Here is a 27968-nt window from a genome sequence, read left to right as displayed (position 1 = left end):
TGCGCACACCACACATGCAGTTGAGGGACGGACATTTTTGGCCTGGAAGAACTGACAGCACCAAACACTATGAGTGCTCTTCCACGTTTTGCCTACAGCCATTGTCAGCCGTGGGAGAAAGAAAGACCACCAGAGCCGTGTGTGCTGTGTTGTGGTTTAGGCATTCATCATAGGGATAAAACAGCACATCTTTAACTTTTACTAATATGTTCTTTGTCACCACAATTGCTTCAAGGACAGTATGGTTCAAAACAGCTCAATTTTAGCTTCAAAACAACAGAAAACTTAAATATGAACAACTTATTATTTTTCTCAGGATATGTTTGAAATAGTAGGTACGCTCATTACCAGTTTGTCAATACATGCTCTCCTACACATTTTTACACATAGAATCAAATCTCAAAATTAGCTCAACACACAAGTCAATACATGCTCTCCTACATATTTTTACACATTGAATCTAATCTCAAAATTAGCTCAACACACAAACTACGTTTCATGCACAGCATTACACATGGCATGCTGGTCATAAACCTTTGCTTATGGTTGGAAGTTCTGGGAGAAGCTGTAGCTTGTCAAATGACTCAACTGTTATGTAACTTGTGGAAGTACTCTACTGAGGATGAGGATTCAGTCATTCACACACATGAAAGCAAATTACTGACCATAACATGCGTCTGGATGGCAGTTTTATTATGTATATATTTTTTTTAAATCACAATTTCTGCTGACTGGTTTGCGAATAAATTAAGAACTGTTGAAGTGGTAGTCATCATCATTCTGCCAATGGCAATAATCACACCCCCACCCCCCTCGAGTTGGATGGGCTGACCCAAAATTAGGCACAGCCTGGTCCATACTTGCACAAAACAAAACACAAATAGAGAGCTTGGAAAGGGAAACAACTGGGGAGGGGAGAGAGAGAGGATTCAAGATGTATGAGAGAGAGGAACAGGTGGTGACGTAAAGAGAGTGAGTGAAGCAGACAGAATGTTGAGTTCAACAGAATAGAGAGAGAGACCAGGTAAGGAGAGAGAGGGTGGAGGGAAAGGCAGAGAATGAGAACAGAGAGAGGAGGTACAGAGAGATGTGAGAAAGGTGGTGAGAGAGAAGGGAGAGCATGGGGTGATGAGAGAGAGGGGAGGGAGAGAAACAAGCTCCCTTTGCACTTGGGTGGAAAAGAGAAGAAAAAAAAAGAGAGACGTGCGAGCACATATCTGATGAAAACCATACGCAGGCAGAAAGGGAGAAGAGGTGGGGGGGCAGCTGTGAGGTATCACATTTTTTATGTGTTTTTTTCTTTATTCATGTCATATTTGTTTGCCTCCCATTTATATCACAGACTGCAGATGTGGAAACAAAACAGTCACTTGTTCTTTGATTATTACTCTGAGCATTTCAGACAGATGTTTGACACTTCCAACTCTGAGTTCATTGATAAAACCATGTGCTCCTTCTCCTTGCTGCACTCCTGATAGTCCCAAGCCCTGTTCGAATGCATACTGAAAATCTGTGCTGTGAGATTCCAACATGAGCTGTCTGGGTATGATACTGACATGAGGAAAATGTTTTCTGAAAAATACCATATAGTCTGAGATACACTTGCTTGCCTCTGTGATGTCTGTGTCTGAGACCGGCAGTGTGTAAGGGATGGTCTTATGCACTTTACCAAAGAGAAAGTTCAGCTCTTGGTATTTTTCTGCCATGTTGTGCACTTTGTTGTGAAGATACAGACTGACTGTCAGATGATACGTTTTTCTGACATGTTCTTTGTAGTCTACTCTTATATTTATTGCAACGGTTTCCGACAAAATTTCTGACGTGGAATGCTTGCACAGAAATGTTTTGTTTCAGAACTTCACTTAGCCAGCAACAATGGGACTTGAAAGGGCTGGTAGTTCTACTGACTGTTGTGTTTTTGTCTTCGATGCTGTCAGACAGAAGACTTAACTCCTCTCCCACCTCCTTGTTTCTGTGAAATTTGTCAAGTTTTCTTCCAGGAAAGCAAGTTGTGTTTCTGCTTTCTGTTTTTCTCTTTTATCATGTTAACTGATTTCAGCTGATTTACATTCACACTGTTGTCTTCAAGCACATAATCTTCAGCCAAAGTCAAGCCAATATGCTGGTCAAGTGCATGGCAAAAATAAAATGGCAGTTGAGGCCTTGCTCAGAAATGAATGTACACAGTGATTTAAAACAGGTAAACAGTGTATTCATGGCACTTTGCAGTCACAATGAACATCTATCCTGGCACGAAATAAAGCCTGCACAAACTGAAACAACAGACTGCCAGTGTTCTTGCTTGCATTAGATACATCTTTTTCATCCAGCTGAAAAGGGAGGGTGACTTTCCCATGCTTCATGTCATTCAGAATGGAAGTGCGTATTTTCGTCAACTCTGCTGAAGTCCTCTTCATCTCTGTAGAGCTGAGTCCAGCACCTGAAATCAAATTGGAACAAGTTCTCAGTAACCTAGCTATAATGATCATGAAATGTTAAAAAAAAAAAAAAATTATGAGAACAATTATCTAGCCATGATAGCATGACTATCATGTTAAGAAGTTTGTTGTTGTTTTTTCAAATGTTTAAAATCACACTGTACAGAAAGCAAAATACATTTCTCTATGTATACACATTGATATTATCCATTTTTGAAACCCCACTGATATGTGCAGTCTCATCTTTGCAACTTGGTATCTCAGACAGATGTTGAGCTTCTTTCTCTGATCTTGAGACAATGGTAGCCATTCTGCTGAGTTAAACTTGTTTGCATGGCTCATGCCTTTATCAATGTTATAGAGCTGTGAAAAATAACTCCAATCTTTCTCTAACTCTAAGCGAGCATATCATCGTGCTAATCACCTTTGGCTTCAGCCATGTGCTGTGAAACACATCTGCGAAGAATCTGGTCAGCCTGGTGGATGACACTGGTGGAACAGATGTATTGACTGACAACCTTTTCCTCTGTGTTCTCTTCTGGGGGAAGTCGTTGTGGATCCATTAATGCTTCCCAAACCATCTCCAGAAGTGGCTGTCTGTTAACATGAAAACGACATCACACACACACACACATACACATGCACATGCACACACAGTCATACACACATGCACATGCACACACACACGCATGCACACACACACACACACACACACACACACAAAACAGTGAGATCTCTCAACCATCCAGCTTGGATTTCTGTGTCATCGTAAGAGATCACATGTTATAATTCATATTATAATTCACTGTTAGTCAGTCCAGTCCTTTGTAGCTCTTCCTTTTCCATTGCTCTGTCACTTCAGTCATCCCACCACCTCTTCCAATGTTCCCCCCCCTCCTCACCTACCTCCCCCCCCCAACCTACCCCCCCCCCACCCCACCCCCATGCGCACATACACACATAAATATGTTGCTCAAGTTGGGTTTTTTTGTCTAATATCACAAAGTAGTGAAAAGACAAACTAAAGAAAGAAGACACAGATACACAAAGAGTCACACACACACACACACACACACAGATTCATACATAATACATAGTATACATGCATTATGCCATACTCAACCAACACAATTACAGATTAAGCACATTATATAATGGCCCTGCAAATGGAAATCACTCTTTCATGCACAACATTTTTTTTTCTCCAACTAACATACATCTCCAAAGGGAAGAACGTTATGCACTGCTGTCATGGGATGTGATTTTCCAAGACTGATCATCCACAAGAGCATTGCACTCCACACAAACACTACCAATATTTCCATCTAATAACACACAAATAAGTAATCCAGCACTCAGAAACTAAGACTGATTCTCTTACATATCAGCTGCTGATGTCCCACTGATACTGGCAGAGTATTTTTCCCAGGGGCGTTTGTCACTGTCAGGTGCTTCCAACCGCTGATGCATGGCTGTGATGACACTGTCCTCCACCCTGTCCTCTGCCCTGGATCTGTTTCGCTGTAACGCCTCCTCCAGGGGACACGCAACATGTACTATACACAAGCCTGCTTCATCTACAAAAAAATCAGCATGAAATAAGATTAATATCAACAAAGAGGTGTGGACAGCCTATCATATTTGCATATCTGTGTCATATTTTGGTAAGAAATCAGCACATGGTAAACTGACTTTTTGCCAACAATGACAATCAACAAGGTGACAAGCAGAAAGAAAACCTCAGCATCTCTAATCTGCAGAAACATGACTAAAACCAAAAAAAGCCTCCCATTACACTATCATTCAAACTGTTTAAATTTATATAGCAAACAGCAACACAAACAATCTCTGAAAAAACAAGTTCATATTATACTAAATTAATTCAAAAACAAACACATATGTATACAACAGACATATATATGGACATGTACACAAGTATAATTGTATGAATGTGTCACATACACATTTAAACAAAGTCACAGAAAACCTTGGAGGCAAGATAAGATACTTCCATTTACTTCCAACAAGCTACAACCCAGCCAGTACAATCGCTAAACAGCAAAATCTTATTTTGTAATAAACAGAAAGAAACTAGGTTCCTTTACTTGCACATCATCCCAACACCAGCACTCACATTTGCGTGCCACCTGACAATACTGGTAACGCATGCTGCTGTAATGCATGTTGTCATCCACCACCACAAGCCACGAGCACAGGTCACCTTCGCTCACATGTCCGCAACACGCTGTCTTCTCTACAGAGTTCCTCAGCAAGGACACAAATCTTTCCCACAGTGCTGAGTCCACACTGGAGGGTTTGACAAAATAATCCAGCTTACTATTAGTCACAGGGGAAGACACAGAAGGATCATCATCGTTTTCCATCGCACGGATAAACTCTGTGAGTGCCTTTTGTCCATGTGTCAATACATTCAATAAATGGTCCACACAAGCTGTGATCTGAATTCTCATCAGTTTCCACAGGGAATCACCCTGAAAAAAAAAGAAGAAAACTTGTCAAGGAAACTGCACAAGTAATAGAGGCAAACACATGCACATATGCACACGCAAACAGACACACACACTACACACAAATATACATACATACACATAGTGACATACACATATGGGCCAAACACACACACATTCTCTCGTAAACAAAATGAACACTTAAATAATTACAAAACCTCACCTGTTCACAACTATGTGGTTAATTGTTGCAATTCTCACCTGTTCACAACTATGAAAGAAGTTGTGGCTGCTCTCATCTGTTCGCAACTCTGTGTTTACTTGTTGCTACTCACAGTCTCATCTGTATACAACTCTAAGTTGCAACTCTCAACTGTTCACTACTCTGAAAGTTGTTGCTGCTTTGATCTGTTCACAACCCTGTGAAAAGCTGTTGCTATTCTCACTTGTTCACAACTCTGATATGTTGCTGCTACTCTCACCTGCTCATAACTGTGAGCTAAGTTGTTGCTACTCTCATCTATTCACAACTCTGTAATCAGTTGTTGCTACTCCATCTCACCTGTTCACAATTCTGTAATGAGATGTTGAAACACTTACCTGTGCACAACTGATAAGTTGTTGCGACTCTCGCCTGCTCAAAATAGAGTGGTAAGTTGTTGCTTTTCTCACCTGTTCACAACTCTGAGGAAAAGGTTATCGCAACTCACACCTGTCCACAACTGAATATCAAGTTGTAGCTACTCTCACCTGTTCACAACTCTGAGTGATGAGTTGTTGCTCCAGGTGTGCAGGGATCAGCTTGTCGTAGTGAAGCACCAGCACACAGAGGTGTGAGGGCAGGGCTTGGGCCACATGATCCTGGATCTGTGCAGCTAGTGTTGACTTGCCACTGGCTGGCACCCCACACAGCAGTGCAAGGCAAATTCTGCTCATCTGCTTTGTCGTGATTTTTTTGTCCACAGCACTGTATTAATAATAATAATTAGTATTCATATAGTGCTCAATCATGTGCAGAGACAAATCAAAGCACTTTCAAACCAGTCAGTCACACGCATGCATAACTTTAAACTGGGGGGAAAAAAACTAAAAACAAGGAAGAGGCAGGGGTGGGGGGCTGTCTTTGGAAGAGGTGAGTTTTAAGGCTAGACCTGAAAGAGCTGAGTGTGGAGACCTGACGAAGTGAAGGAGGGAGCTCATTCCAAAAGCAAGGTCCAGAGACAAGGAAAGAGCAACAGCCGACAGTGAAGTGTTTGAATCTGGGTATGCATAAACAGATAGGATCTGAAGCCGATTGCAGAGAGCGAGAAGGAGTGCAGAAGTGATGGCAGCTACAGAGATAGGAAGGGGCAGATTTGTGAATACATAACATTTATAACACAGAGTGCAGATCTGGTACTTTATTCTGTTTGAGACAGGGAGCTGATGGAGATGTTGTAAAAGAGGAGTGATGTGCTCAGATCTTTTCTTTCTGAGGACAAGTCAGGCATCAGCGTTTTTTATGCGATGAAGGGACTGGATGGATGAAGCATGCAAAGCAGACAATGGAGAGTTACAGTAGTCAACAGAGGATGGCTGAAAGAATATAAAAGGCAAATTATGCTATCATCTGCTTGTGATTTTTCTCCCACAGTTCAATGTTCTCATGGATGGCTGAAAAAATAAAAGGCAGAACTTTGCATTGACATTTTTCATTTTTTTTAAATGTTATTATTTCTGTAAGTGTAACAGTTGATATGTATGTGCAAATCTGTATACATGTACTGATGTAGTGTGTGTGGTTGTGTGTTTGTGATCTGCATGTGAGAGAGGGAGGGGAGATATGACAATGACAATTATTTTAATGTCCATTCAGCAATGAAGCCCTTTCAACATACACATTCCCAAGAGTAAAACATGCATGTACCTGCACACAAAACATGCACATACTCAAAAGCAAAGCATGTATGTACATGCAAGCAAAACATGCAAGAGAAGGGAGATAGAGAGGAGAGAGAGAGGAGCTGGGAATGAGTGCATCTGTGCAAATGTAGACAGGTGCCCTTATTTGTGGGATTTAAATGTGTGTGTGTGTGTGTTTGCGGAATGATGGTTTATTCATCTGTGAGACACACATATTATCAGTATGTCTCTGTGAGTGAATCATATACATGTTTGTATGTGGAGGGTGGGGCATAGGTATGTATGTGTGCTGGTGGCAAGTGGAGCCTGGGCATCTGTATGAAGTTCTACAAATTTGCATATGCGCTATATGTTTTCAGTTTCAGTTTCAGTAGCTCAAGGAGGCGTCACTGCGTTCGGACAAATCCATATATGCTACACCACATCTGCCAAGCAGATGCCTGACCAGCAGCGTAACCCAACGCGCTTAGTCAGGCCTTGAGAAAAAAAGAAAAAGAAAAAAAAAGGTGAATAAATAATAGATACGCTTACATAAGTAAATAAGTAAATAAATAAATAATAATTATGATATAAAAAAGGTAGTAGTAATCGTAATAATAAAAAAATAATAATAATAATAAATAAATAAATAAATAAGATGACAATGATGATAAATAAGCAAATAAATGTAAAACATGAAGACACACATTCACACATACACCCACACATGCATAACAGATATGCACCAAACATGCAGTTTCACAGTTATGAAAGCACAGTCAAATACATATAAATGTACATGAGCTGCAACATACACACACACACAGACACAGACACACACACACACACACACATTACCCTGCACCTCCTCTACCCTCCTCCTCCACACACTCATTTCTGGTCTATGTATCGCAGCTTCCACGGCACACACACACACACACACACAAACACACACGCGCACACACACACACACACAAATGCTTACTTATACAAACACACACACACACGCCCATATCTCCCACCCCCAACCCCACACACATATATACAAAGATATATATATAATATATACGATATACACTATATGTAGTATGTATATGTGTGTGTGTGTGTGTGTGTGTGTGTGTGTGTGTGTGCATGTGCACGTATGTGTGTTTGTATGTGTGCATAAAATTTTGGGTGATTGCTGAATGAGGCCCATTTAATTAATTGCCTTCTTTTCTTTTTTTTAATTTAAACTTATTTACTTATTTGTTTACTTTATCTATTCATTTTATTCCATTTTCATTTTCAATTCAAAAATACTTTGTCTGCTTCAACCAAAACAGAAAATTCTCTTTCAGCTTACTTAAAATACACGTCAGCAAATATCAAAGAGTAAAAAATGAACAACTGACACACCCTTCACTGACCACCCTGCACACATCAATTATCATGTAAAAAGAAAAACATGCGGGTAAGATATTATTACATTACACAACTGTGTGTGTGTGTGCACACGCGTGTGTGTGCATGCATAGGTATGTGTGTGCGTGCACACATATGTGTGCATGTGTGTGCCTGCATGTGTGAGAGTGTGGGCGCATGCACATGCACGTATGTTATCATTATTAAAAGGAAAATATTCAGTAAGATAATTATAACATTTAAAAAGAAATGCTCATCAACATTTTAATGTTTTATATACTTTTGGTAGGCTATCAAGGCCTGATCAGCATATTGGGTCTATGCATTGGTCAAGCATCCCCTCGAAATCTATATGGTTTTTTTTTAACGGGATGTGGTGTGCAACTTATGTTGATCAGTCTGCATGCTTTCGTGGTGCCTCATTAAAACTGAAACAGAATCATTCAAGTCACACAGCGAATGCAAGTGAATGTCATGGCAACTGCTTTTTTGTTAAGCTTGGGCAGCGCTCCTTTCAAATGGCACACATTTCTTTGAGTAAGGCTTTCAGAGCGCTGCCGGCTTTACACGTGTCTTGTATGCATTTTTAGAGTTTGGGCAGCTTCTTGCTTCGTCTACTGCTGTTGTCGCAGTGACAGCCCGCTTTCGATTTGTTGTTTAGTGTCCCTCAAACATAAACTCTCAGAACATCTTAAAAAGCACCTGTCTAAAACCGTTCGTTTACTGTTAATCCCGTCACATCACCCTCGATGTCTTTAGTAGCCCATCCACTGGAAAGACTGGCAATGGATCGAGTGCACTTTCGGATTTGCATGTCATACGATTGGCTCCATGATGTTCTACAGTCCCGCAGACGAAGATGGTCGTTTAAATTTTCATCCAGTTTTATTAGGTTAGCCATACGTACAAAGCAAATTAAAAGGAAATGTCATTTATATATGTATCATAACATGCCTTAGGTAGGTACCACCCACTCAAGCCCAGTTTTAGCCAATAAGAGGTACTTCTGTGGGCGCTCAAAGGCATGCACGGAATCGTGACGTCACGTCTTTCACATGGTGTGTGCTATACATGGCGACGTGCGAACCGTGTTCCATTGCACAACGAGCAGGAAACTGTATTAGTGTCGTTCAAACTAAAACGGAAACTGACATCAAGGAAACAGAAGCATCAGTCTAGACCTAATGTAAGTCTTTACATACACATAAACTATCAGAAACTCGAAGGGAGAGTTTGGAAGTCTTCATTCCCAACTCGACCATACGGACATCGGGAGGAAAACTACTTCAAGTTGGGAAATTAAAAAAAAAAAGTGACTTTGTCAACCTGTCGGAATGGCGACGAATGGTATCGACGGAGAATCCAGTGCGGATCGAAATGTAGAAATATGGAAGATCAAGAAACTGATCAAGAGTCTTGAGGCAGCCAGAGGGTAAGTTTGAGTCCAGTCTATACACATGAATGATCATATTTGACAATGACACATTGACGTGGTCTTTTGCGTACTGACATTAGTAACGGTAACACGACAGCACAGTGATGGGTAAACCAGTGGTATATTGTCCCCGTGAGAAAGAGACTGGGACAAACGTCACCTTTCCATAGAAATACTAGTTGTTTTTTTTCCCCTCAGAAATAAGCGTTCCATTTAACATATATTTATGATTCTGAAGCTTTTGATTGTGACGTTGTAACGGTTATTTTGATTTTCCAAAGAGGAGTCTGGATCATTCATCCATTAGAACTATAGAAGGAAACAGGAATTTGAAACAGACTGCAGATGTTGAAAGTTGTTTTTTTTTCTTTTTGGCAAAAAGTGAAAAATATAAGAAAACTAGGCAGACTAAGACAAAAATAAAATCATGCAGTAATACAAGTTTTCCAGATTTATCAAATTATTTTGCCACAGGGTATGATGAGGGTCACATTGATCACTTTGTTTCGGGATGAGTTATATTCATGGAATTTTTTTCCTCAAAACCCGAGAGTGTCCTCACATTCAGTTGATTCTCTCTTTTCTTTGCCTTCCACATCACTATGTAGTCGCCCTCCCCTCACATGTAAATTTCATGACACAGTGACACATGCAGTGCAAATATACAACATTAAAAACGGGTGTTATTGTGAGTTTATATTACATACCATGTAAAATAAAACATAGCTCCTTCTAACAGCTGGTGTACAAACATAACAGTTTTCAGAATCCACTCTCACGAAAATCCATTATAAATCTTCTTATTGACAGAAAGATTGTTACATTAGAATATAGTGCATTTTCCCATTTAAAGAAGACTATTGGCATAGTTTCAAATGATTATACATATTACAGGATAGTGTATTGTCCCATTTGAAGAAGACATATTGTTTCACAAACTGGTTTTACACATGTTAGTAATGTTCCTGGAACTAATCCTGTTAAAAGTGTAAATAAATATTGCCAGTTTCTTAGGTGGACTTTCTTAAAGGGAGTGCCTCTCCTCTGTTTCTGTTTAGAATACTCATAGTTCCATAGTTACAAGAAATACGTAGATCTAGAAGTGTACAGCTATAAGTCTTGGTGACATCTGACATGTCACTCTACCCGCAACTTGTTTGCCAGATTGATACCATTTATTGATTTAATATGATCCTCATTCTGTGTGCAGCAATGGCACCAGCATGATCTCTCTCATCATTCCCCCAAAGGACCAAATTGCCCGGGTCAACAAAATGTTGGCCGATGAGTTTGGTACAGCCTCCAACATCAAGAGTCGAGTCAACAGATTGTCAGTGTTGGGAGCCATCACATCAGTACAACAAAGGCTGAAACTCTACAACAAAGGTGTGCCTTTTGGCGTGTTTTGTTTCATCTGATTCTACTGGCAACTTATACATAATGTTAGCAAATGATAGATATATTAGATGTCGGATCATCAGCAAAGAAGCTCCCCCCAAGTTGAAATTGTATGTGATGCAACAGTTTTTAGAGTGATTCCTGAACCTTAATATTTAGTGTGTTTTTTTAATCACTGTATACAAACTTTATATTTTAATGGATCATTTTTAACTTGTGGTCACTTTGTTTTTTTGAGATTTTTTTTGTTGGGTTCTTTTAAGTTTTTTCTTTTTTTATTTCTTTTTCTTTTTTGTGTGAACATGTTGGCAAACAGTAAATTTTCATTTGGCTCAGTTGTCCTGGCATGACAAGAGTGTACCTTTGGTTCAGCGTACAGTTGGTCATTTGACCAGATCACCAGAAAATCAGTTGGTCATTTTACAGATTTATGGGCCATAAACAAATCTCTCAAAGCCCCACCCCAATTCCTAACCTACCGCATTCTGCCTGTACACCCCAGTCCCATCACCAGTCCCACCCCCTTCAAATGTTTGTAAACATTTTCTCTTTGTCAATTACAGTCATTTAGTGGCATAAATATGTGATTTGAATGGTTCTTTGAACTTGAGTCTTTTTTTTCTTCTTTTTTTTAATTACAAATAAGTCCCTGTCATATTTCACTTTTTATTGAGTAAGGGGGTGGGGATGGGTTGTAATAACAGGTAACTATAGAAGTCTGCTGATTTCAGATCAGAGAATTCCATTCACAACAGAAAGTGTTATCTTGTTTTACTAATAATTGTCCCTATATAAATTTATCAATGATTAAAGAATGCTTCTGACTTGTTTCTATCCACTTTTGCAAGATAGCTCAGATTTTTTTAACCATATTTTCTGATCAAAAATGAATCATTCTGTGTCAAAATAAAAATGTTGTTAAATCAGGATAGTTACATATATTTTTAAAATGATATATCGTAATTATGATAAACAATGGTTTGTGTGTGTGTGTGCAGTTCCACCAAATGGCCTTGTGATATACTGTGGCACGATCATCACAGAGGAAGGCAAAGAGAAGAAAGTCAACATAGACTTTGAACCCTTCAGACCCATCAACACTTCCCTGTATTTATGTGACAACAAATTTCACACAGAGGTATGGACTTGCTAGTTACCAGTATTCTGGAATAAGTTTCTTGCTGTCAGAGAACACTAATCTGTTGGATTTGGAATCAGATAACTTTAATAAAAACTTTTTCATATGAGTCCAAGAATGTGAAATTGACTGTTCTAATTTTCATGCCATTGCTGAAAGTTATTTATTAAAAAAAAGAAAAAAATTATGCAAGAAAAATGTTAATGATTTAATGGTCAGTTCTTCTTTTGTATTAAAAAAAACTTTTAAAGATTTTTTTTCATGGTATTCTGATTGTTGATATGTTGTGCAATCTGAGCAACATCATGAATGAGATCAATGTGGAATTCCTGTTTTGCTTGCAGGCTTTAACGGCATTACTAGCAGATGACAACAAGTTTGGTTTCATTGTCATGGATGGAAACGGCGCCTTATTTGGAACCTTGTCAGGGAACACACGAGAAGTATTGCACAAGTTCACAGTTGATCTACCAAAGAAACATGGTATGTTTTGATAGGCAGCATTTAATTTATAAAATCAAAAAGCAAAGTTTGCAGGCAAACCTGTTTATCCACCTCTTTTTCTTTAGATGCGGTGTAGCGTGTATGGATTTGTCCGAACGCAGTGACGCCTCCTTGAGAAAGTGAAACTGAAACTGAAACTTTTTCTTTTCTTTATTTTTAAGGCATTTGAGGGTGCAGTATTAACATGCTTATAAATGACTTTCAGTATCTCTCTCTCTCTCTCTATTGGTGTTTGTTTTGTATAACCGACTGAAACCATAACTCATCTTTCAGAATTCTGTTTAGAAGATGATTTTTTTTTTACTTTTCTGTATGGATATGACTTTTCAAAAATTGAATTTAAAAACATTTAAAGTAAAGTGATGTTTTGAGTAATTTGAAAACATTAAAAGTAAGGTGGTACTTTGACTGATCCTCTTTGTGGCTGCGTCTCCCACTTTCACGTGTATGTACAAGTGGGTTTTTACATGCATGACCATTTTTATCCTGCCATGTAGGTAGCCCAACTTTGTTTTTGGGGGAATACTTTGACTGATGAAAGCTGCATTTAATCACACATACTTAACCGTGACCCAACTAGTGCAGACTCTGGCAGGGGTCTGACATTCCTGTCCTGTGGAAACAATGATACTGATAATGTGACAGTAGAGTTGTAAAAAGTTGTGGTGGAGGGGGACAGCATATAGGTAAATGCTTTAAGAAGTTTTGGTTCTGTGAACAGGTAGAGGTGGTCAGTCAGCACTGCGTTTTGCACGTCTACGCATGGAGAAGCGACACAACTATGTGCGCAAGGTTGCAGAGGTGGCGGTACAGCTGTTCATCACCAATGACAAACCCAACATCTCAGGCCTCGTGTTGGCAGGGTCTGCCGACTTCAAGACAGAGCTCAGCCAGTCTGACATGTTCGATCCCGTGAGTAGTAGATCTCAGTTACTCTGAATCATCGGGTGGGGGGTTTTGGAGGGGAGGGTGGGGGGTTTTGTTCCTATTTGAGTAAGTTTCCATTTCGTAAGAAAGATTACTTCTAAAGAGCAATGTCATTCACAAGTGTATGTGCCCCCAAAGGTATGCACACATTTGTTCGTCCATTTGTAGGCAACAGCTTCTTACAAACCTTTTGACTGATTTAGTGCAACACAGACCAGGAAATAGGATATAAAGAAAGAAGCACACATTGAATAATTCAACATATGATAAAAGGTGTATCCTGGAACAACGGGAAATGATTGAATGCAAAGGCATACACAGCAAAATACATTTCAGCATGTATTTTTTACCAAACTGAACATCATCAGAATGACTATATCTGCTGATAATGAGCAGCTGATTGCCTTGATAGATATGAAGCATGTACCCTTCATACCTCAAGGAACTACACAACGTAAACAAAGTTGTGAAATACACTAAGGAAAGCATAGAATGTAGCAGCTATTAGTTAGCATGACCCGATGATTGGAATTGTGAACAATGCAAAATTATCCCACTTCCATATTTTTTTTAACCTTATAACAGATTGGAAGATGGTACAAATCTTGTAAGATTGCTTCCATTGAAAAAGACATTTGCCAATGCAAATTTTTGTTTGATAATTTGACAGACCTAGTTTGGTTTTTTTTTGGTTTTTTGTTGTTTTTTGTTTTTTAAGAGATTCTGAATAACGGTGTTGGGAAGGATAACTTCAATTTTCATATGTATGCATACACCTGAACCAGTTGGTATCTTTTTATGTGTACAGAGATTGCAAAGCAAGGTGATCAAGATTGTCGATGTATCTTATGGAGGGGAGAATGGCTTCAACCAAGCCATTGAACTTGCCTCAGATGCCTTGGCAAACGTCAAATTCATTCAGGAAAAGAAACTTATAGGTGGGTATTTTTACATGGTGGTCAACTGTGGCTTTGTGTGTGTGTGTTCGTTATGTGTATGGATTTGTAGGAAAGTAAAAACATCTGTTTCCTGTTGATACACTTGAAGGCAAAGCTGTGGAGGATGCGGGGTTGGAATGCAAGCTTGTAGAATCATGAATAGCATTCTAAAATAGTCTCATTGTATTTCTTTTCATTACACAGTAAGTTAAATGAATAAAAAGTTTCCAGATACAGGAATTGACAGTTTCCTTTCCAGACCTGATATTATCTTATACGACTTTTAATTCTCGTTCATTTTTACATGCAAGAACAAATCTTAAAGATAAAGTTTGTTTTAGTTTGTATATTATGTAATATTCATTGCAATAGGGTTACACAGTATTCCTTGTGACCCCAGTACACTTGGTAATAAAGACATATTCTGTTCTATTCTATTCTATTCTAAATAGTGATGGTTGCAGATGTAGAAATAAAGGTGTAGGGAGAAAATGTATGATATAAAATGTGGTACTTGTTTGTCAGGGCGATACTTTGATGAGATCAGTCAAGACACAGGCAAGTACTGCTTTGGTGTGGATGACACCCTGAGGGCATTGGAGATGGGTGCAGTAGACACTCTGATTGTCTGGGAGAACATTGACATCCAGAGATTCGTCTTGAAAAACCATGCCACTGACGGTAAAGCATTTTCCTCTTTGTTGTGTTGCTTTAAAAAAAAAATTTTTTTTTTTCTTTTTTACCCTTTCCCTCATTTTTCACTTCTTCCCTTCCCCTCATTTTAACTTCCCTTTCCCTCATTTTTCAGTTTTGCCCTTTCCCTCTGTCTTCACTTCTTCCTTTTCCCATTTTCTTTCCTTTTTCCCCTCAAGTTTTAAGACATTCATTGTTTCACTTTGGATAAGATATTAAAAGTGTCAAGAAAACAGGCTTTCTTTTTTTTTTTTTTTTTGTTTTTCCAAAGTACTGTCATATTACATGGGCATACACAAAATGGTCCCTTTGTCATCGGCTGGACTATAAGCAGTTGGTTTGTTTTAGTCACACACTTGGCAGTAAGAGCAATAACAGTAAATTATGTCTAGCACTCACATAGATTTGTACATTTTCACATTCATACAACTTTGCAACAAATTTGAAATGTGTTATAACAAAGGCAGAGAGGGTTGAAATATATGAGATCCATGAAGTATAGTTTCAGGAGGAGTTTTATTCCTTTAGAGTTTGGAAATTTCCTCTGCAAGTATGATTATATTTCAAATCAGTATTGAAAAATCATTTAATAATTGATCACTAGCTTTTTGTCTCCCATTTTTTATATTGTTTTTGTTTGTTTTTTGTAATGTCTCATCAGTAAATCTCTGGCTGTTTTATTTTACAGAGGAACGCATTTTATTCCTGAGGCCAGAACAGGAAAAGGACAAAACTCATTTTACTGACAAAGAGGTATGTACTTTCTCTTAATTTGTTGGGTTTTTTTTTCTGAAGTATGCTTTGTCAGTTTACAGCATGGACTCTGTCCTATAATTTTATCTCTTTCTGGCGATGTGATACTGTTTGTCAGGTTCATTATCTGGAGATTTTTGTGAAAAGACCAAACCAGTGTCACTAATTGTAGCAGTAGAGATAAAGAACAGTAAGTGTTGTAAAACACCCCATTCTTTTGTTTTTACAGAATTTCTTTGGCTTTTAATCACAGCATTTTTGTAATGCAGGTTTTTCGTTTTGACCAGAAATGTTTACAGGCCACTGGGAATAGCAGATCAATACCCTGACTGCTGCTGGCGAGAATGCTTGTCAGTTTAAGGCTGAGGTCAGATTGAACAAAAATGTCAGGTTGTCAGTCATCATTTTTTACTTGGACTTCTTCCTCTAGATTGTATTTCTTTGCTCAGTAAAATCAATTGCACCACTTAAAAAGTACACAAGAAGTAGTAAAATATAAATGCACCTGAAATGTATGCCACACAAATCTCATTTCACAAAGGTTCTGCAGCCAAGGAGTTCATGTTTGGTTACCGTTTTGTTTTGGTTTTTTCCCCCTTTTCTAGACAGGAGTGGAGATGGAGTTGATGGAACAGATGCCTTTGCTGGAATGGTTTGCCAACAACTACAAGAACTTTGGTGAGTACTATGCTTTACTGTGTTCTGATTTGATGTAAAGGGTCCTCTTTTATTTATCAAAGATAAAAGATATCAAAAGTAAAGAGGGTGGTATGAGAAAGATGTCTGGTGTAGTGTGCATTTTACAGTCAGTGTGTTTGCTCTGTCTGGACAATTTTGTGGCTGAGCCAGCAGGACAAAGGGGAGGTTACCTACTTCCGGGAGGTTATCGGCCGTAGTTACTTCCGTTTTCTCCGCATAGGCAGATAGTAGTTTGCACAGGACAGGAATGTCAGACCCCTGCTGGAGTCTGCACTAGTTGGGTCACGGTAAGTATGTTATTTAAACGTAATTTTAGATAGAAAATTTTCTTTGATTAACCTCTTGATTGTTAGTGATAAGTATGGCAGTGAAGGACTGTCAGGTTGCTGCAATAAGGTTTCAGCCACCTTTCTTTATTTGGATGTCTTCCTCTTGGGATGGCATTACTTCTGCTCAGTAATTACACAGCTTGAAAGCACACAAGTAGTAAATATACTGCAGATGCATGCCTCACTGATCTCATTTCACGAAGTTTCAAAAGTCTTGGGGTTAGGTAGTGTGAACTTTACCAGTTCTGTTTCTTTGTGTCTGATCAGGTGCCACTCTGGAAATCATCACAGACAAGTCTCAGGAAGGAGCCCAGTTTGTCCGAGGATTTGGTGGTATTGGAGGTTAGCGTTGCACACCATTTTTTTGTTTCCCTGTCCTGTGCATGGACTCTCTCTCTCTCTCTCTTCTCTCTCTCGCTCTCTCTCTCTCCCCTCCTCTCTCTTGCTCTCTCTTTGTCTCTGAAGTATGATGAAACACTCAGTCCCTCATTTGTATATGAGCAACCATGTGTGTTACATGGTGATGCATTGTGAGCATTTTTTTTTCACGACTAAGTCTAGATCATTATGTGTTATCCTTTTTTCAGTAATCCCCCTACCCCTTCCTCTGAAACTGACACAGTGTCCTAGTCAGTAAAGAGTTTGATTTCTGTCTCTGTATCCTTCCCTCTCTCTCCATCACCTTCATGGTCATTCATAGAGTAAAATGCACTAAGTAAAATATGCATGCACACACACACACACTCGCGCGCACACGCGCGCGCGCGCATTCTCTCTTTCACTCACTCACTCTTATAAAAAATACAGATGTGTCTGGCAAAAATCACACTGAAATGGGTTGCGCTGTGGGTAACTGACATCCATGATAAACACAAAAGTATATTTTCATAGGTGAGTGAATGTGTAAGTTAGAGCCTATAAAGGAGAACTATTCTCTTCTACATTTCATCATTGTATCTTCTGCAGAAAAAACTCGTTTGTCTTAAAAGCTAGTTGGGGTTAGTTGGAGTTACGTTAGTTGGTTCCAGCTTTTTGTTTTAAAAAATCTTGTTTATATTCCACTTAGATATTTAAAATGTATATACAGACTTCATAAAAGATTTAAGGGCCACTTCATAAAAGCAGGTATTTTAATGAAATGTCAAAAATTAGACATGTGATTTGAATTGTGCAAGGTGTTTTTTTGGTCGACAGTGACCTCATTGAATACACAAATGGCACAGATGCTCATGAACAGCTTGAAAACTACATTTGAAAATCAGTTTCTGAAAAAAGAAAAAAAAGTGGTTTACAATGGTTCACAAAAGACAGCTGTGGTTTTTCATTTTAGGAAATGACAGGCGCAATAGCCGAGCGGTTAAAGCGTTGGACTTTCAGTCTGAGGGTCCCGGTTTCGAATCTCGGTTACAGCGCCTGATGGGTAAAGGGTGGAGAATTTTCCTATCTCCCAGGTCAACATATGTGCAGACCTGCTATAGCCTGAACCCCCTTTGTATGTGTACGCACGCAGAAGATCAAATACGCATGTTAAAAATCCTGTAATCCGTGTCAGCGTTCAGAAACAAGAACATACCCAGCATGCACACCCCCAAAATGGAGTATGGCTGCCTACATGGCGGGGTAGAAATGGTCATACACGTAAAAGCCCACTTGTGTACATGCGAGTGAACGCGTGAGTTGAATCCCACGAACGAAGAAGATGATTTTAGGAAATCAAATGGGAATTCCACAAGCGAGAAAACACCTCTGGTTATAAGTGGTGCAGTATACACTGCTGTTCACCAAAAATTAAACATTTCACCATACAAGGAAGAAGAAACTGCAAGTTCCCAAAAGTTCTTGAAATTTTTGTCAACCCTGTACCAATTTTAGTAAACAATATGTACCTTATTGAGCAAACATGTTGCACAACAAAATATTGTTGTTTTTTGTACTGATGTGTTTTCCTCCTATTTTCAGGCATTTTGCGCTACCAGGTGGACTTCCAGCTGATGGAACCCATGATCAACGACTTTGAGGACTTTGATCTGGATGACTACTAAAGGGCCAGATACAGTGATTGCTCTTGGCATGGCATTCCGCTCAGGGCAAAGTGAGGGCTGACAACACCACAGTCTCTTCATCCTTTGGAATAGCAGTCTGAGCAGAGCACAGAGGCCTGACTGTGTTGTTTTTTTTCATGTTCAGCCTCTTTGTGTGTCTCTGAAAGGACAGCCAGTAGGAATTTTGCAGATGATTTTTATTGGGAGGAAGGGGGAAAATTGAGAAACAAAGAAAAAGATATGATTCTAAACAGATGCATTGAGGGTTTTAAAGTTGGTCAGCTGGTCATGACAGTGTTTCTGTACCATCTGTTCCATGGAACAGCCAGTTGTTGAACAGTGTGCTTACCAGTAAGCAGCTGTCTGACTGATCTTTAAACTTGTTGGTCTCTTGTCCCAGTGCTTAATTGTTGGTCTGTTGCCCTTGTCCTTGGCATGGGTTTGTCATGGGGGCTTTGAGGGGTGAGGACAGGGGCAGACAATCAGTGAGCCATTCTAAGAATACTTGTGCTTGCATATGTGTGAGTGTTTTAAAGGCAAGAGTGTACAGCCTTGTTTGATTGTGAAGACTTGTGTTTTTTTTAAAAGCTGAGATACTAAGTATCTGAGATAATTTTTTCAGTTTTATCCTTTGGAAACTGAAGTGGGGCATGACAGATACAGAAAGCATGGATGCAGAGTGTGAAAGAAAAATCTGGGTCTGTGGTTTATGGTTGCTTTGGTTAAGGTGGTTCTATTTTAAATGGGTTAACATGTGTACGGTCATGATTACCATGTTATTTTAAGTCCATCACTACTACAGAACAGATGAGTAAATTTTGTCTTTGGAAAGAATGATAAGAGTTTGAATGAACCAGTACTACTTTTGTCAGAATGAAAGGCAAGAATTTCTCTTTAGTTCATGAATGGATCAATATGAGGACTTTCCAGTTTGGGTTATGGATAATAATTTTGTGGAACTTATCATTGAGCAAGTTTAAATGTGGAAAACCGATTCTGAAAAGTTAGGTAAGCCCAGTTTCCCAAAGTGTGAATGAAATGGCCAGTTTGGGAAACAGTTCATTTCCTTTTGATTGCTCTTTTTTTTTTTCTGTCTCTTTTCTGAAAAATTAATTTCACAACTTTCCTGTCATCTTGGAAAAGAATAGCATTCAGTCCCATCAGACCATTTCTTTTCCTTCTCAGCTGTTCAGGTGCACTGGTTGCCATTTATTGTTTTTATTACTATTATTATGGATACATATATAGCTGTATGTGTTTTACAGTCATTTGCACAACGGGCTGTTTGCCTGTATAGAGGTGACTGACAGCTGCATTGAGGCACTCATCACTCATTTCCTGTGTCGTTCAGTCAGGCTTCTTCATTGTAAAATTCATATTTGTATCTTCTGGAGCTTCATCAGAAATGATATAATCACTTGCTCTGATAAACAGATTTTTCTTTTTCTTTTTCTTTTTTTCTAAGATCAGAATGATCATTACAGTTTGCATGCAGTCATGAACATAAGAGTGCTTAATTCAAGAATCAGACAAATTTGTGAGACACAACAGCAGCATTTGTAGTATATCAATTTTTTGGGGGGAAAATTGTGAAGGAAAGGAAAAGAACAAAACTAACCTCCTGAAGAATGTGGTCCAGTTGTTCTTGCCAGCTGACTGTCAATTATAGACTTAAAAGATTCAGGTCTCTGGCAGTCAGATGGTTAAAACTTAACATGGGTTTGTTTCAGCTTTTGCAATAAATCTGTATTTTTGTTTTCACTAATAGTTTCAAATCTGTATTCAGTGCGTTTGTGTTTTTCTTTTTTTTCTGAAACCTGCATGTAGTTTCTTAGTTTTGAATGAATATTATATTTTTAGTTATTTTTTGATGACTGTTAACAAGTCTTTTTGAAAAGAAACACTAAAATATAAAAGCTTCTAGTTTAAAGATCAGTGGCTGCTTAGTATGGCATTTTACTCTTGTAGGTGAAATGGACTTTAAAGATCAGTGGCTGCTTAGTATAGCATTTTACTCTTGTAGGTGAAATGGACATTACCACTTTTTGAATGCAAAAATAATATTATCAGATATATATTCTTCCTTTGAAAATTTACCATCTTCAAATGAGTATCATTCTGGGTAATCCATCATGGATACTGTTGGCAATAATGTGAATAATAAAAAAAGGTCATACCATACAAGAGTGCTTATATATGTAGACAGCAGAGAGCGAGAGAGTGAATCGGATGCTGGCCTGTGCAGATGTTAGTGAAAATGGTAATAGCTTTGCCCAGCTGATTGAAAACAAAGATTCAAAGAAAATGAATTCTTTTAGGGTGTGGAGGATACAATAACAATACATACTCATTTAATCACAACAAGCTATCAACTAAATGTACTAAACACATGCAATTTGCAGAGAAGTCAACATAGGAATTGAGAATCAGTTTGTATATTGACTCGCAGAATCAAGCTGAATCAATATCCCAGTTTATTATTGAATAGTCTGTAGCATGACCCAGATGAAACGCATACAGGTAGTCAGTAAGTATTAAATGATGCAGCTAATCATGGTACTCACTAATATTTTCTGGCACAATCCGATCTACAGGCTGTATTTTTACTTCATAACAATAAAATCAGTTCCCTTGCATTGAAGGAATTCCAGTCTTGAGAGAGTGTCAGGTGACTACTTTTAGAATTTACTTTAGAACAGTTGCATTCTTTGTTTATGCTTGTTTTCTTGCTTGGAACAGAGTAAAGCTTCAAGCAATCAGTACTTCAGAAACTTCCATTCGACCTATGAAGTCAGTTAATTATCAGTTGTTATCTTTAAACATCAGGACCAAATCTTGCAGTTCCATTATGTTTATATTTCTAAACCATAATAGCTGCCATTATTTCAATCGTAAAATATGCAGTGAATTTGACAAACTGATAAACTTTATTAACTGCACAGTTGTGTAAGCTTTTACTAAATGCCCGGACTGACTGACTCTAGCAGGTTTGTTTCACTATGTTTTCCATGTTGAGAAAATGGTTAAGTATTCCTGTTGAGTTAAGCAAGTGATCACCATGCAGAAAAAAGTGAGAAAAGTGATTAGCATGCAGGGAAAAAAAGTGAGAAAAGTGTTAAGTTTTTCTGGTACAAAACAGATGCTGTGGGACAGGGAGTGATCTCTAGTTGTGAGCTGATTGTGTGTGTGTGTGTGTGTGTGCATTTCTTGACATGATGACTTTGTGCACGTCCAGATTCAAGCTGCCCTTTTCTGGGAGAGTGTGTAGTGTGTTGCAAGTGCTGTGACTCCTGTTTTTCAATTTCACTTTCTTTCTCATTTCCTCTCTGTTACATGGGTTCATGCTTTTCAAGTCAGAGACAACTTCCCACATGTCTGATGACTGTTTTTGTTTTTAATGTGCTCTGTGCTGATGCTGCACTCTGGACCTCAGTTTTCAGTCTCATTTGAAAGACTTGCTAACAGTGTTTATCTGTCAGTGTAGTGGAGGGATAGGAAACCCTTGCCCAAGGTAAGAAACAGGACTTTAGACCTCTGGATTCTTAGTCAAGTGTTCTTGTTTTTTTCTTGAAGCCATTGCTCCAAACGCCATGTGATGGTGGCACAGAAACAATGAGAGATGTGCATTTTTACTCAGACTTTTCCTCAGTGCCTGCAGTTACACATTTCCCCTTCTGTCTCTCCTCCATGAAATGCTCTGCTTTTACTCATCATGGCTAATGTTCTTTTGTAATCTACACATGTATTGAGGATTTTTCATAAATGTGTAAATTATGTATAGATTCAAAATGATGTCAACCAGCCCCCAACCCTTTCATTCTTATGTCTTATGTCAACCTTCTTTTCAACTTAGACTTAGCTAAATTATTTGATTTCTGGAACAGTCTGATTTCTTTTCTTCCTTGCATGATCAAAATGTGCAAGACACAAGGCAAATGCAAAAGACACTTCTTGTCAGGGAAGTACACCCTAGTCTCATTGAAAAGTTTTCTGACCAGAGGAGTGTTTTCATACAAAGAGCATACAAAGTTCAGTTCCACAATAGATTCAAGGCAAGACAAGGTGCTTTCCCCTGTGCACAGTTTTCTCTTTATGTGTATGTGTGTGTTTGACTCCAAGTTGGATGAATCACCAAATACCTTGAGAGTGTGATGGATGGAGTATGCATGACTGGCTGGTGTATTGGACAGAAGAAAATCTCCTATGCATCACTGACTTTGTCATTCAGTTTTGAGAAGAGAAAATGGGATGTTTTTGTTCTTGATCAACTCTGGGACTATCTTTGTGTGGATCTAGACCTGTACTGTCCAGGGGAGTGGTTAACAGTGAATAAATTTACACTGGGATATTTTTTATTTATGCTGAGTGAATTGAAACTGAAAGATACTTAAGTCTGATTGTAATTTATTTTCCAGTAAGTTAAGAAATCTTGATTTAATCTCCCTTCCACCCAACGCATCAGAGATCAAAATGTCAATTAGTCAACCTGAAATTGTGTACATTTGATGTCTCCTGCTTGACAATTTAACACCATTGTCAGTTTCATTTATGACATGATGTCAAATAAACATTTGAGAATCGAAGACCGGATTTTTTTTTCTTGGTGAAGTGGATAAAAGTGTGGATGTGTGCAAAACACTTTTTGTGAGTGCATGTGTGTGCATGTGCAGTACATTTGTGGAGGTGCTGTGGCAGAATTGGTAAGGTATTAGATTCCAGATACAGTGTTCACCAGTGATCAAGGCTGAAGGCCCCATTTCAGCATTGTGTTATGTCCTTGAGAATGACACTTGGATTTTCCTCACTCTACCCAAGTGTGAATGGATACCTGGCCAGTTGGGAAAGGTTAAAAGCTGTGGTTGGAGACGACTGACCCTGCTTTCCTATGTCGAGATTTAGCCACAGTGGATATGATTTCACTGCCCCACTAGCTATGAAAGGCTATGACCTTAGCTCCAGCACAGCAAGATGATGTCAGTTTGTCAGCCCCGCCCATTTACTTCTGCTAGAGGTTCCAGACATGGATATCAGAGCCTTTGTTCTCATTGTGTTGTTCTGACATTTTCACTTTTAGCCAGAACAAAATAGGACTATGTTTCTTGACTCTACAAAACAGAACAAAAGAAAACAGCTAAGCTCAACAGTGTTGCAGCAATTCTAATGACCTTATATACTTATTATAGGGTCTTTTGGTAATTCTCAGTGCCAAACAAGCCATCTCAGATGGTTTTTTGTTGTTTTTTTTCCCCATTCAGCTCAAACGAAGGAGTGAAAATGAAAAAGATTTTGTGAAAGTAAATTCATTTGATGTGAATGAGAACTTTGATAAAAGATGGGGAAGAGAAATTACATCTACAATGTGGCAGAAATTATGCGCATCAAAACGAAAAATTAGCTAAAAATCAAATTTTCATGTTGAGTGTAACTGATTTTTAGGATGTCTGAATCAAATACCTTGAAACTGTATCAGCTTGGAGGATGCATCATTATGCAGGTTTGAACCCCAACAGAGTTGAATTACAACACTTTATTGCCAGCACCGCGCTCTATCCACTCAACCACCCTGGTACCTGAAATATACAGCAATACATACTATTATATTATCCTCATGAACTTTACCAGCACAGAATCCATGTACTGAAACAGTCGCCAAGAAAGATACAAAGAAGAAAGAAAATAGAGTGAGCAGACAAGTAAGAGATAAAGAAGGATTGGGAAAAGGATAAAGAATAGAGAAATATATAGTAATCAAAATCAGCTGCAAAGACAGTTTTAAACGCACACATGCACATGCACGTGCACAAATACATATATGGAAAGAGAGAGGTGGGTCCGTCAAGTAAGGAAGAGTACGTTTTAAAGAAAAAAGAAAGACCATTCAAAGATGAAACAATAAAATAAAAAGAAATGACACAAATAAAAAGACATCGTGTTTGTGACAGTGTGTATGTGTGTGCATGTGCCGTGCACATACATCTGTGTCTGTGTGTCTACCGGTGTGTGAATACTGAGGCATTCTGTTTTTGGAAATGAGGAAATGATCGAACAGTTCAGTGGATGATCTAAGAGCCCAAGTGATCGCCTTCATGTGCAGCGACAACAAAGATATACAGAGAAATAGAAAGAAGTTCAGAGAATAGGTGATTTCTGAGGACATGGAATTCCCCTTTCCCTTATAAGGGATTATACCACGGTAGAGACAAGGGCAGAGGGTTTTTTTTATGATAGCCTCCCCTACATGCTCTTTCGCTGGACTTTTCCAGGCATTAACGCTTCCTCCGCCGGTGTGTGTGCCGGTGTGTGTGTGTGTGTGTGTGTGCCACCCACTCCAAGCTTCTTCATGGCGGAATTCATGAGGAGTTCTGCTTTGAAAATGCTCAAGAAAAGTTCAGTAAATGGTCCAAGAGCGCCCAAGTGATCACCTTATATGGAAATAGAAGAGGAGATCCCGCACCTTCCCCCAAACCTTTCCCTTAGAAGGGAGCAAATCAAGACAGGGTCAACAGCAGAGGGATTTTTTTTGGTAAATAACTTCCCCTACATGCACTTCGATTCAGAAGGACATGGATTCTCTCTCTCTCGAAAATACACACACACGCGCACACACACATCAGTGATGCCATGTACGCACGCTGGCACACCGTCTTTGTTTATTTGTGCGGCCGGTACACAACACACTGACACACGGCACACCGGCGGCGCAATGTACGCACGCACACGTCTTTCATGTTTATGTGTGCGGCGGCCGATGTGTGTGTGTGTGCCATCAACCCCAATCTGCAAGCTGCTCAGTGAAGAAAATGAGCATGGTTTCAACCCTGAGGACTGACGGAGTTCTCAGTCTCTTCTTCTTCTTCTTCCAACAATGTCCATCAGCCGTAAGTCCGGCTATTACTGACATGTACGGAGGTGCGCAGCGTGGAGAGAGGGAGAGAGAAGAAAGGAGGGGAAAAGAATTTTGGCCCTAACGGTTAAGGCGCAACTGCATGCGGAGCTGCACTCAGGCCTTCAGTCAGGCCCAAGGCCCTGAAGTGTAGCAACCAAAGTGAAGCTGCAGGCTCGCAAATCGCCGTCGGTGCCACCGAAAAAAAAAGTGTTTCAGAAACTGAGTCCAATGGATAGTCCACTGAAGACGTGTGCTTATTAACTTCTGTCTTCAGGAGAAAAAAAACAACATCTGGTTAACACACACACATGCACACGCACACACTGACACACGGAGTTGACACAAAAACACCACTTACACACAACTTGGGTGTGTACATGATGTCAGTCCCAGTTATTTGCACATGATCACCTTCGTGAAAATTGGTGATATACAGATTAATGATGAAAAATGTGAAGAAGAAAATGATTTAGGTATTATTTTTGATAAAAACCTCAGTACTCTCTGACAAGCATATTGCATCAGTGCATAATAAATAAGGCAAATCAGAGAATTGGTATAATTTAAGACTATATAAAGCATTGATAAGACCTATATTAGAATATGCAAACACGGTTTGGTTCCCAAAATTAAAGCGTCAATCTGCTGCAATCGAAGGTGTACAAAGACGAGCAACAAAATTAGTCAATGAAATAAAGGATTTCTTCTTCTTCTTCCTTTATACGGCCAACGTCATTTTACTGATGATTCTGTCGTAGTTTGGGGAGATCAGTTGCCGAAGACTGCACTGTTGTGAGGAGTAAAATAATAATAATAATAATAATAAAATATTGTTTGGTGGCCTGGCCAACCAGTGCACGTTAAGCGTGCACCGACATGATGCCAAGCCTCTGCAGCAGCCGTCGATGGAGGGGGGAGGGGGGGGGGGGACAGAAGTAGAAAAGTAACTGGGAGGGGTGGCAGGGGGGGGGGTTAGGGGGGGGGGACTGTAGGGAACAGTGGTCAGAAGGAGGGTAAGGGGAAGGGTTGGAGGTGATGGGGAGGGGTGGTGGTGTTTCAGGTCCTAGAGATGGGAGGCCTGCCTGGACTTGAAGCAGTCCAGTGACTCAGCCCGTCACAACCTCCTGAGGCAACTTGTTCCATTTTGGTATGGTCCTCGGGAAGAACGTCATCTGCCTGTACCATGTCGTGCAGGTGGGGATGTCGTAGCTCAGGTCTTTGTTTGTCCTGGAGCTCAGCCTGCTGTCAGATGGTTTGGGCAGGTACGTGGAGTTAATGGAGATGAGACCGTGATGGAATTTGTAAAGCATTTCCACTGAAGTGCCGGAGCTTTCTTACGACGCGGTTGCAGGGAAGGCCAGTTGAGAGAGTTAAGGATGGAGTCCACGCATGATGTTTGGCGGTGGCGATTGGAGACCCATCTTGCTGCTCTTCGTTGGATCTTCTCGAGGGCCTCAATCTCGTTTGCAGTCAGTGTACTGAGGCGGGATCCCAGATGGTGACTGCGCACTCTTATGAAGAAAGGCTAAAATATCATAAGCTCCCTTCCCAGCTTAAAGCAAGACGGGTACGAGGGGACTTGATACAAGCGTATAAAATATATAATAATGTTGATGACATTGACAAAGCATGTTTCTTTATTCCGTTCAATTCACAAACTAACATTGTCACCTGTAACGGTACCGAAAAAAAATCAGAAGCAACATTATAGTAGCAAATATAAAAAATATGTTTTTAGTTAAAGAGCAACTAACAGTTGGAATAGACTAACCCCAGAAATCAAACGTGCACCTATCATGAATGCCTTTAAAAAGCTGACCACGATATCAAAAAGAAAACAGTTTTTGACTTTGATGGTCAAAGGTGAGCCTGGGCTTGGTAGTACCTGACCAAAAAAATAACAACAACAAAAACAAAACGAAAACCAACGGGACGTATAAAGCCGCAAGGCTACGATGCTTGGCATCGCCCCTTACCTGAACCTGAGAGAGAGAGAGAGAGAGAGGTGAGACCGAGAGAAAGGAAAAGTAGCGAG

At 39.4% G+C, this 27968-nt stretch overlaps 2 protein-coding genes across 3 annotated transcripts; one reads left to right on the top strand and one right to left on the bottom strand.

The window, feature by feature from the left end:
* Positions 1-350: 350 nt before the first annotated feature.
* On the bottom strand, positions 351-9032 carry LOC143293793 (L-seryl-tRNA(Sec) kinase-like). 2 transcript variants are annotated; one of them, XM_076605042.1, is made up of 6 exons: positions 8894-9032; positions 5657-5873; positions 4573-4930; positions 3820-4015; positions 2863-3035; positions 351-2440 (listed from the first exon to the last, which is right to left on the bottom strand). In XM_076605042.1, the coding sequence occupies exons 2-6, from the start codon at positions 5840-5842 to the stop codon at positions 2214-2216; spliced, it is 1140 nt and encodes a 379-aa protein (XP_076461157.1). In that variant the 5' UTR covers positions 5843-5873; positions 8894-9032; the 3' UTR covers positions 351-2213. The 2 variants fall into 2 exon arrangements, with proteins under 2 accessions (XP_076461157.1, XP_076461158.1); XM_076605043.1 differs by having other exon boundaries at positions 8936-9032.
* A 214-nt stretch (positions 9033-9246) lies between these two features.
* On the top strand, positions 9247-23630 carry LOC143293792 (eukaryotic peptide chain release factor subunit 1). The gene is made up of 11 exons (XM_076605041.1): positions 9247-9623; positions 10837-11012; positions 12023-12162; positions 12507-12645; positions 13388-13578; positions 14402-14531; positions 15057-15212; positions 15913-15977; positions 16583-16655; positions 17273-17347; positions 18965-23630. Exons 1-11 carry the CDS (start codon positions 9526-9528, stop codon positions 19045-19047), a joined length of 1326 nt encoding a protein of 441 aa, XP_076461156.1. The 5' UTR covers positions 9247-9525; the 3' UTR covers positions 19048-23630.
* Positions 23631-27968: the final 4338 nt, after the last annotated feature.

The sequence above is a fragment of the Babylonia areolata genome, chromosome 19 (assembly GCF_041734735.1).
Source record: "Babylonia areolata isolate BAREFJ2019XMU chromosome 19, ASM4173473v1, whole genome shotgun sequence".
NCBI lineage: Eukaryota > Metazoa > Mollusca > Gastropoda > Neogastropoda > Buccinidae > Babylonia > Babylonia areolata.
Note: the sequence above shows the minus strand (reverse complement) of the source record. Positions and strands in the feature narration are given on the sequence as shown.

What these genes read in the sequence shown, in the direction of transcription:
- LOC143293793 (XM_076605042.1), bottom strand. Translation starts at nt 5,842, where the DNA reads ATGAGCAGAATTTGCCTTGCACTGCTGTGTGGGGTGCCAGCCAGTGGC. An exon ending in TCACTCAGAGTTGTGAACAG is followed by an intron (nt 4,931 to 5,656) that starts GTGAGAGTAGCT and finishes TTTTTTTTTCAG; the next exon opens with GGTGATTCCCTGTGGAAACT. An exon ending in TTGTCAGGTGGCACGCAAAT is followed by an intron (nt 4,016 to 4,572) that starts GTGAGTGCTGGT and finishes ATTTTTTTGTAG; the next exon opens with ATGAAGCAGGCTTGTGTATA.
- LOC143293792 (XM_076605041.1), top strand. Translation starts at nt 9,526, where the DNA reads ATGGCGACGAATGGTATCGACGGAGAATCCAGTGCGGATCGAAATGTA. An exon ending in GCTGAAACTCTACAACAAAG is followed by an intron (nt 11,013 to 12,022) that starts GTGTGCCTTTTG and finishes GTGTGTGTGCAG; the next exon opens with TTCCACCAAATGGCCTTGTG. An exon ending in CTCATTTTACTGACAAAGAG is followed by an intron (nt 15,978 to 16,582) that starts GTATGTACTTTC and finishes CCCCTTTTCTAG; the next exon opens with ACAGGAGTGGAGATGGAGTT.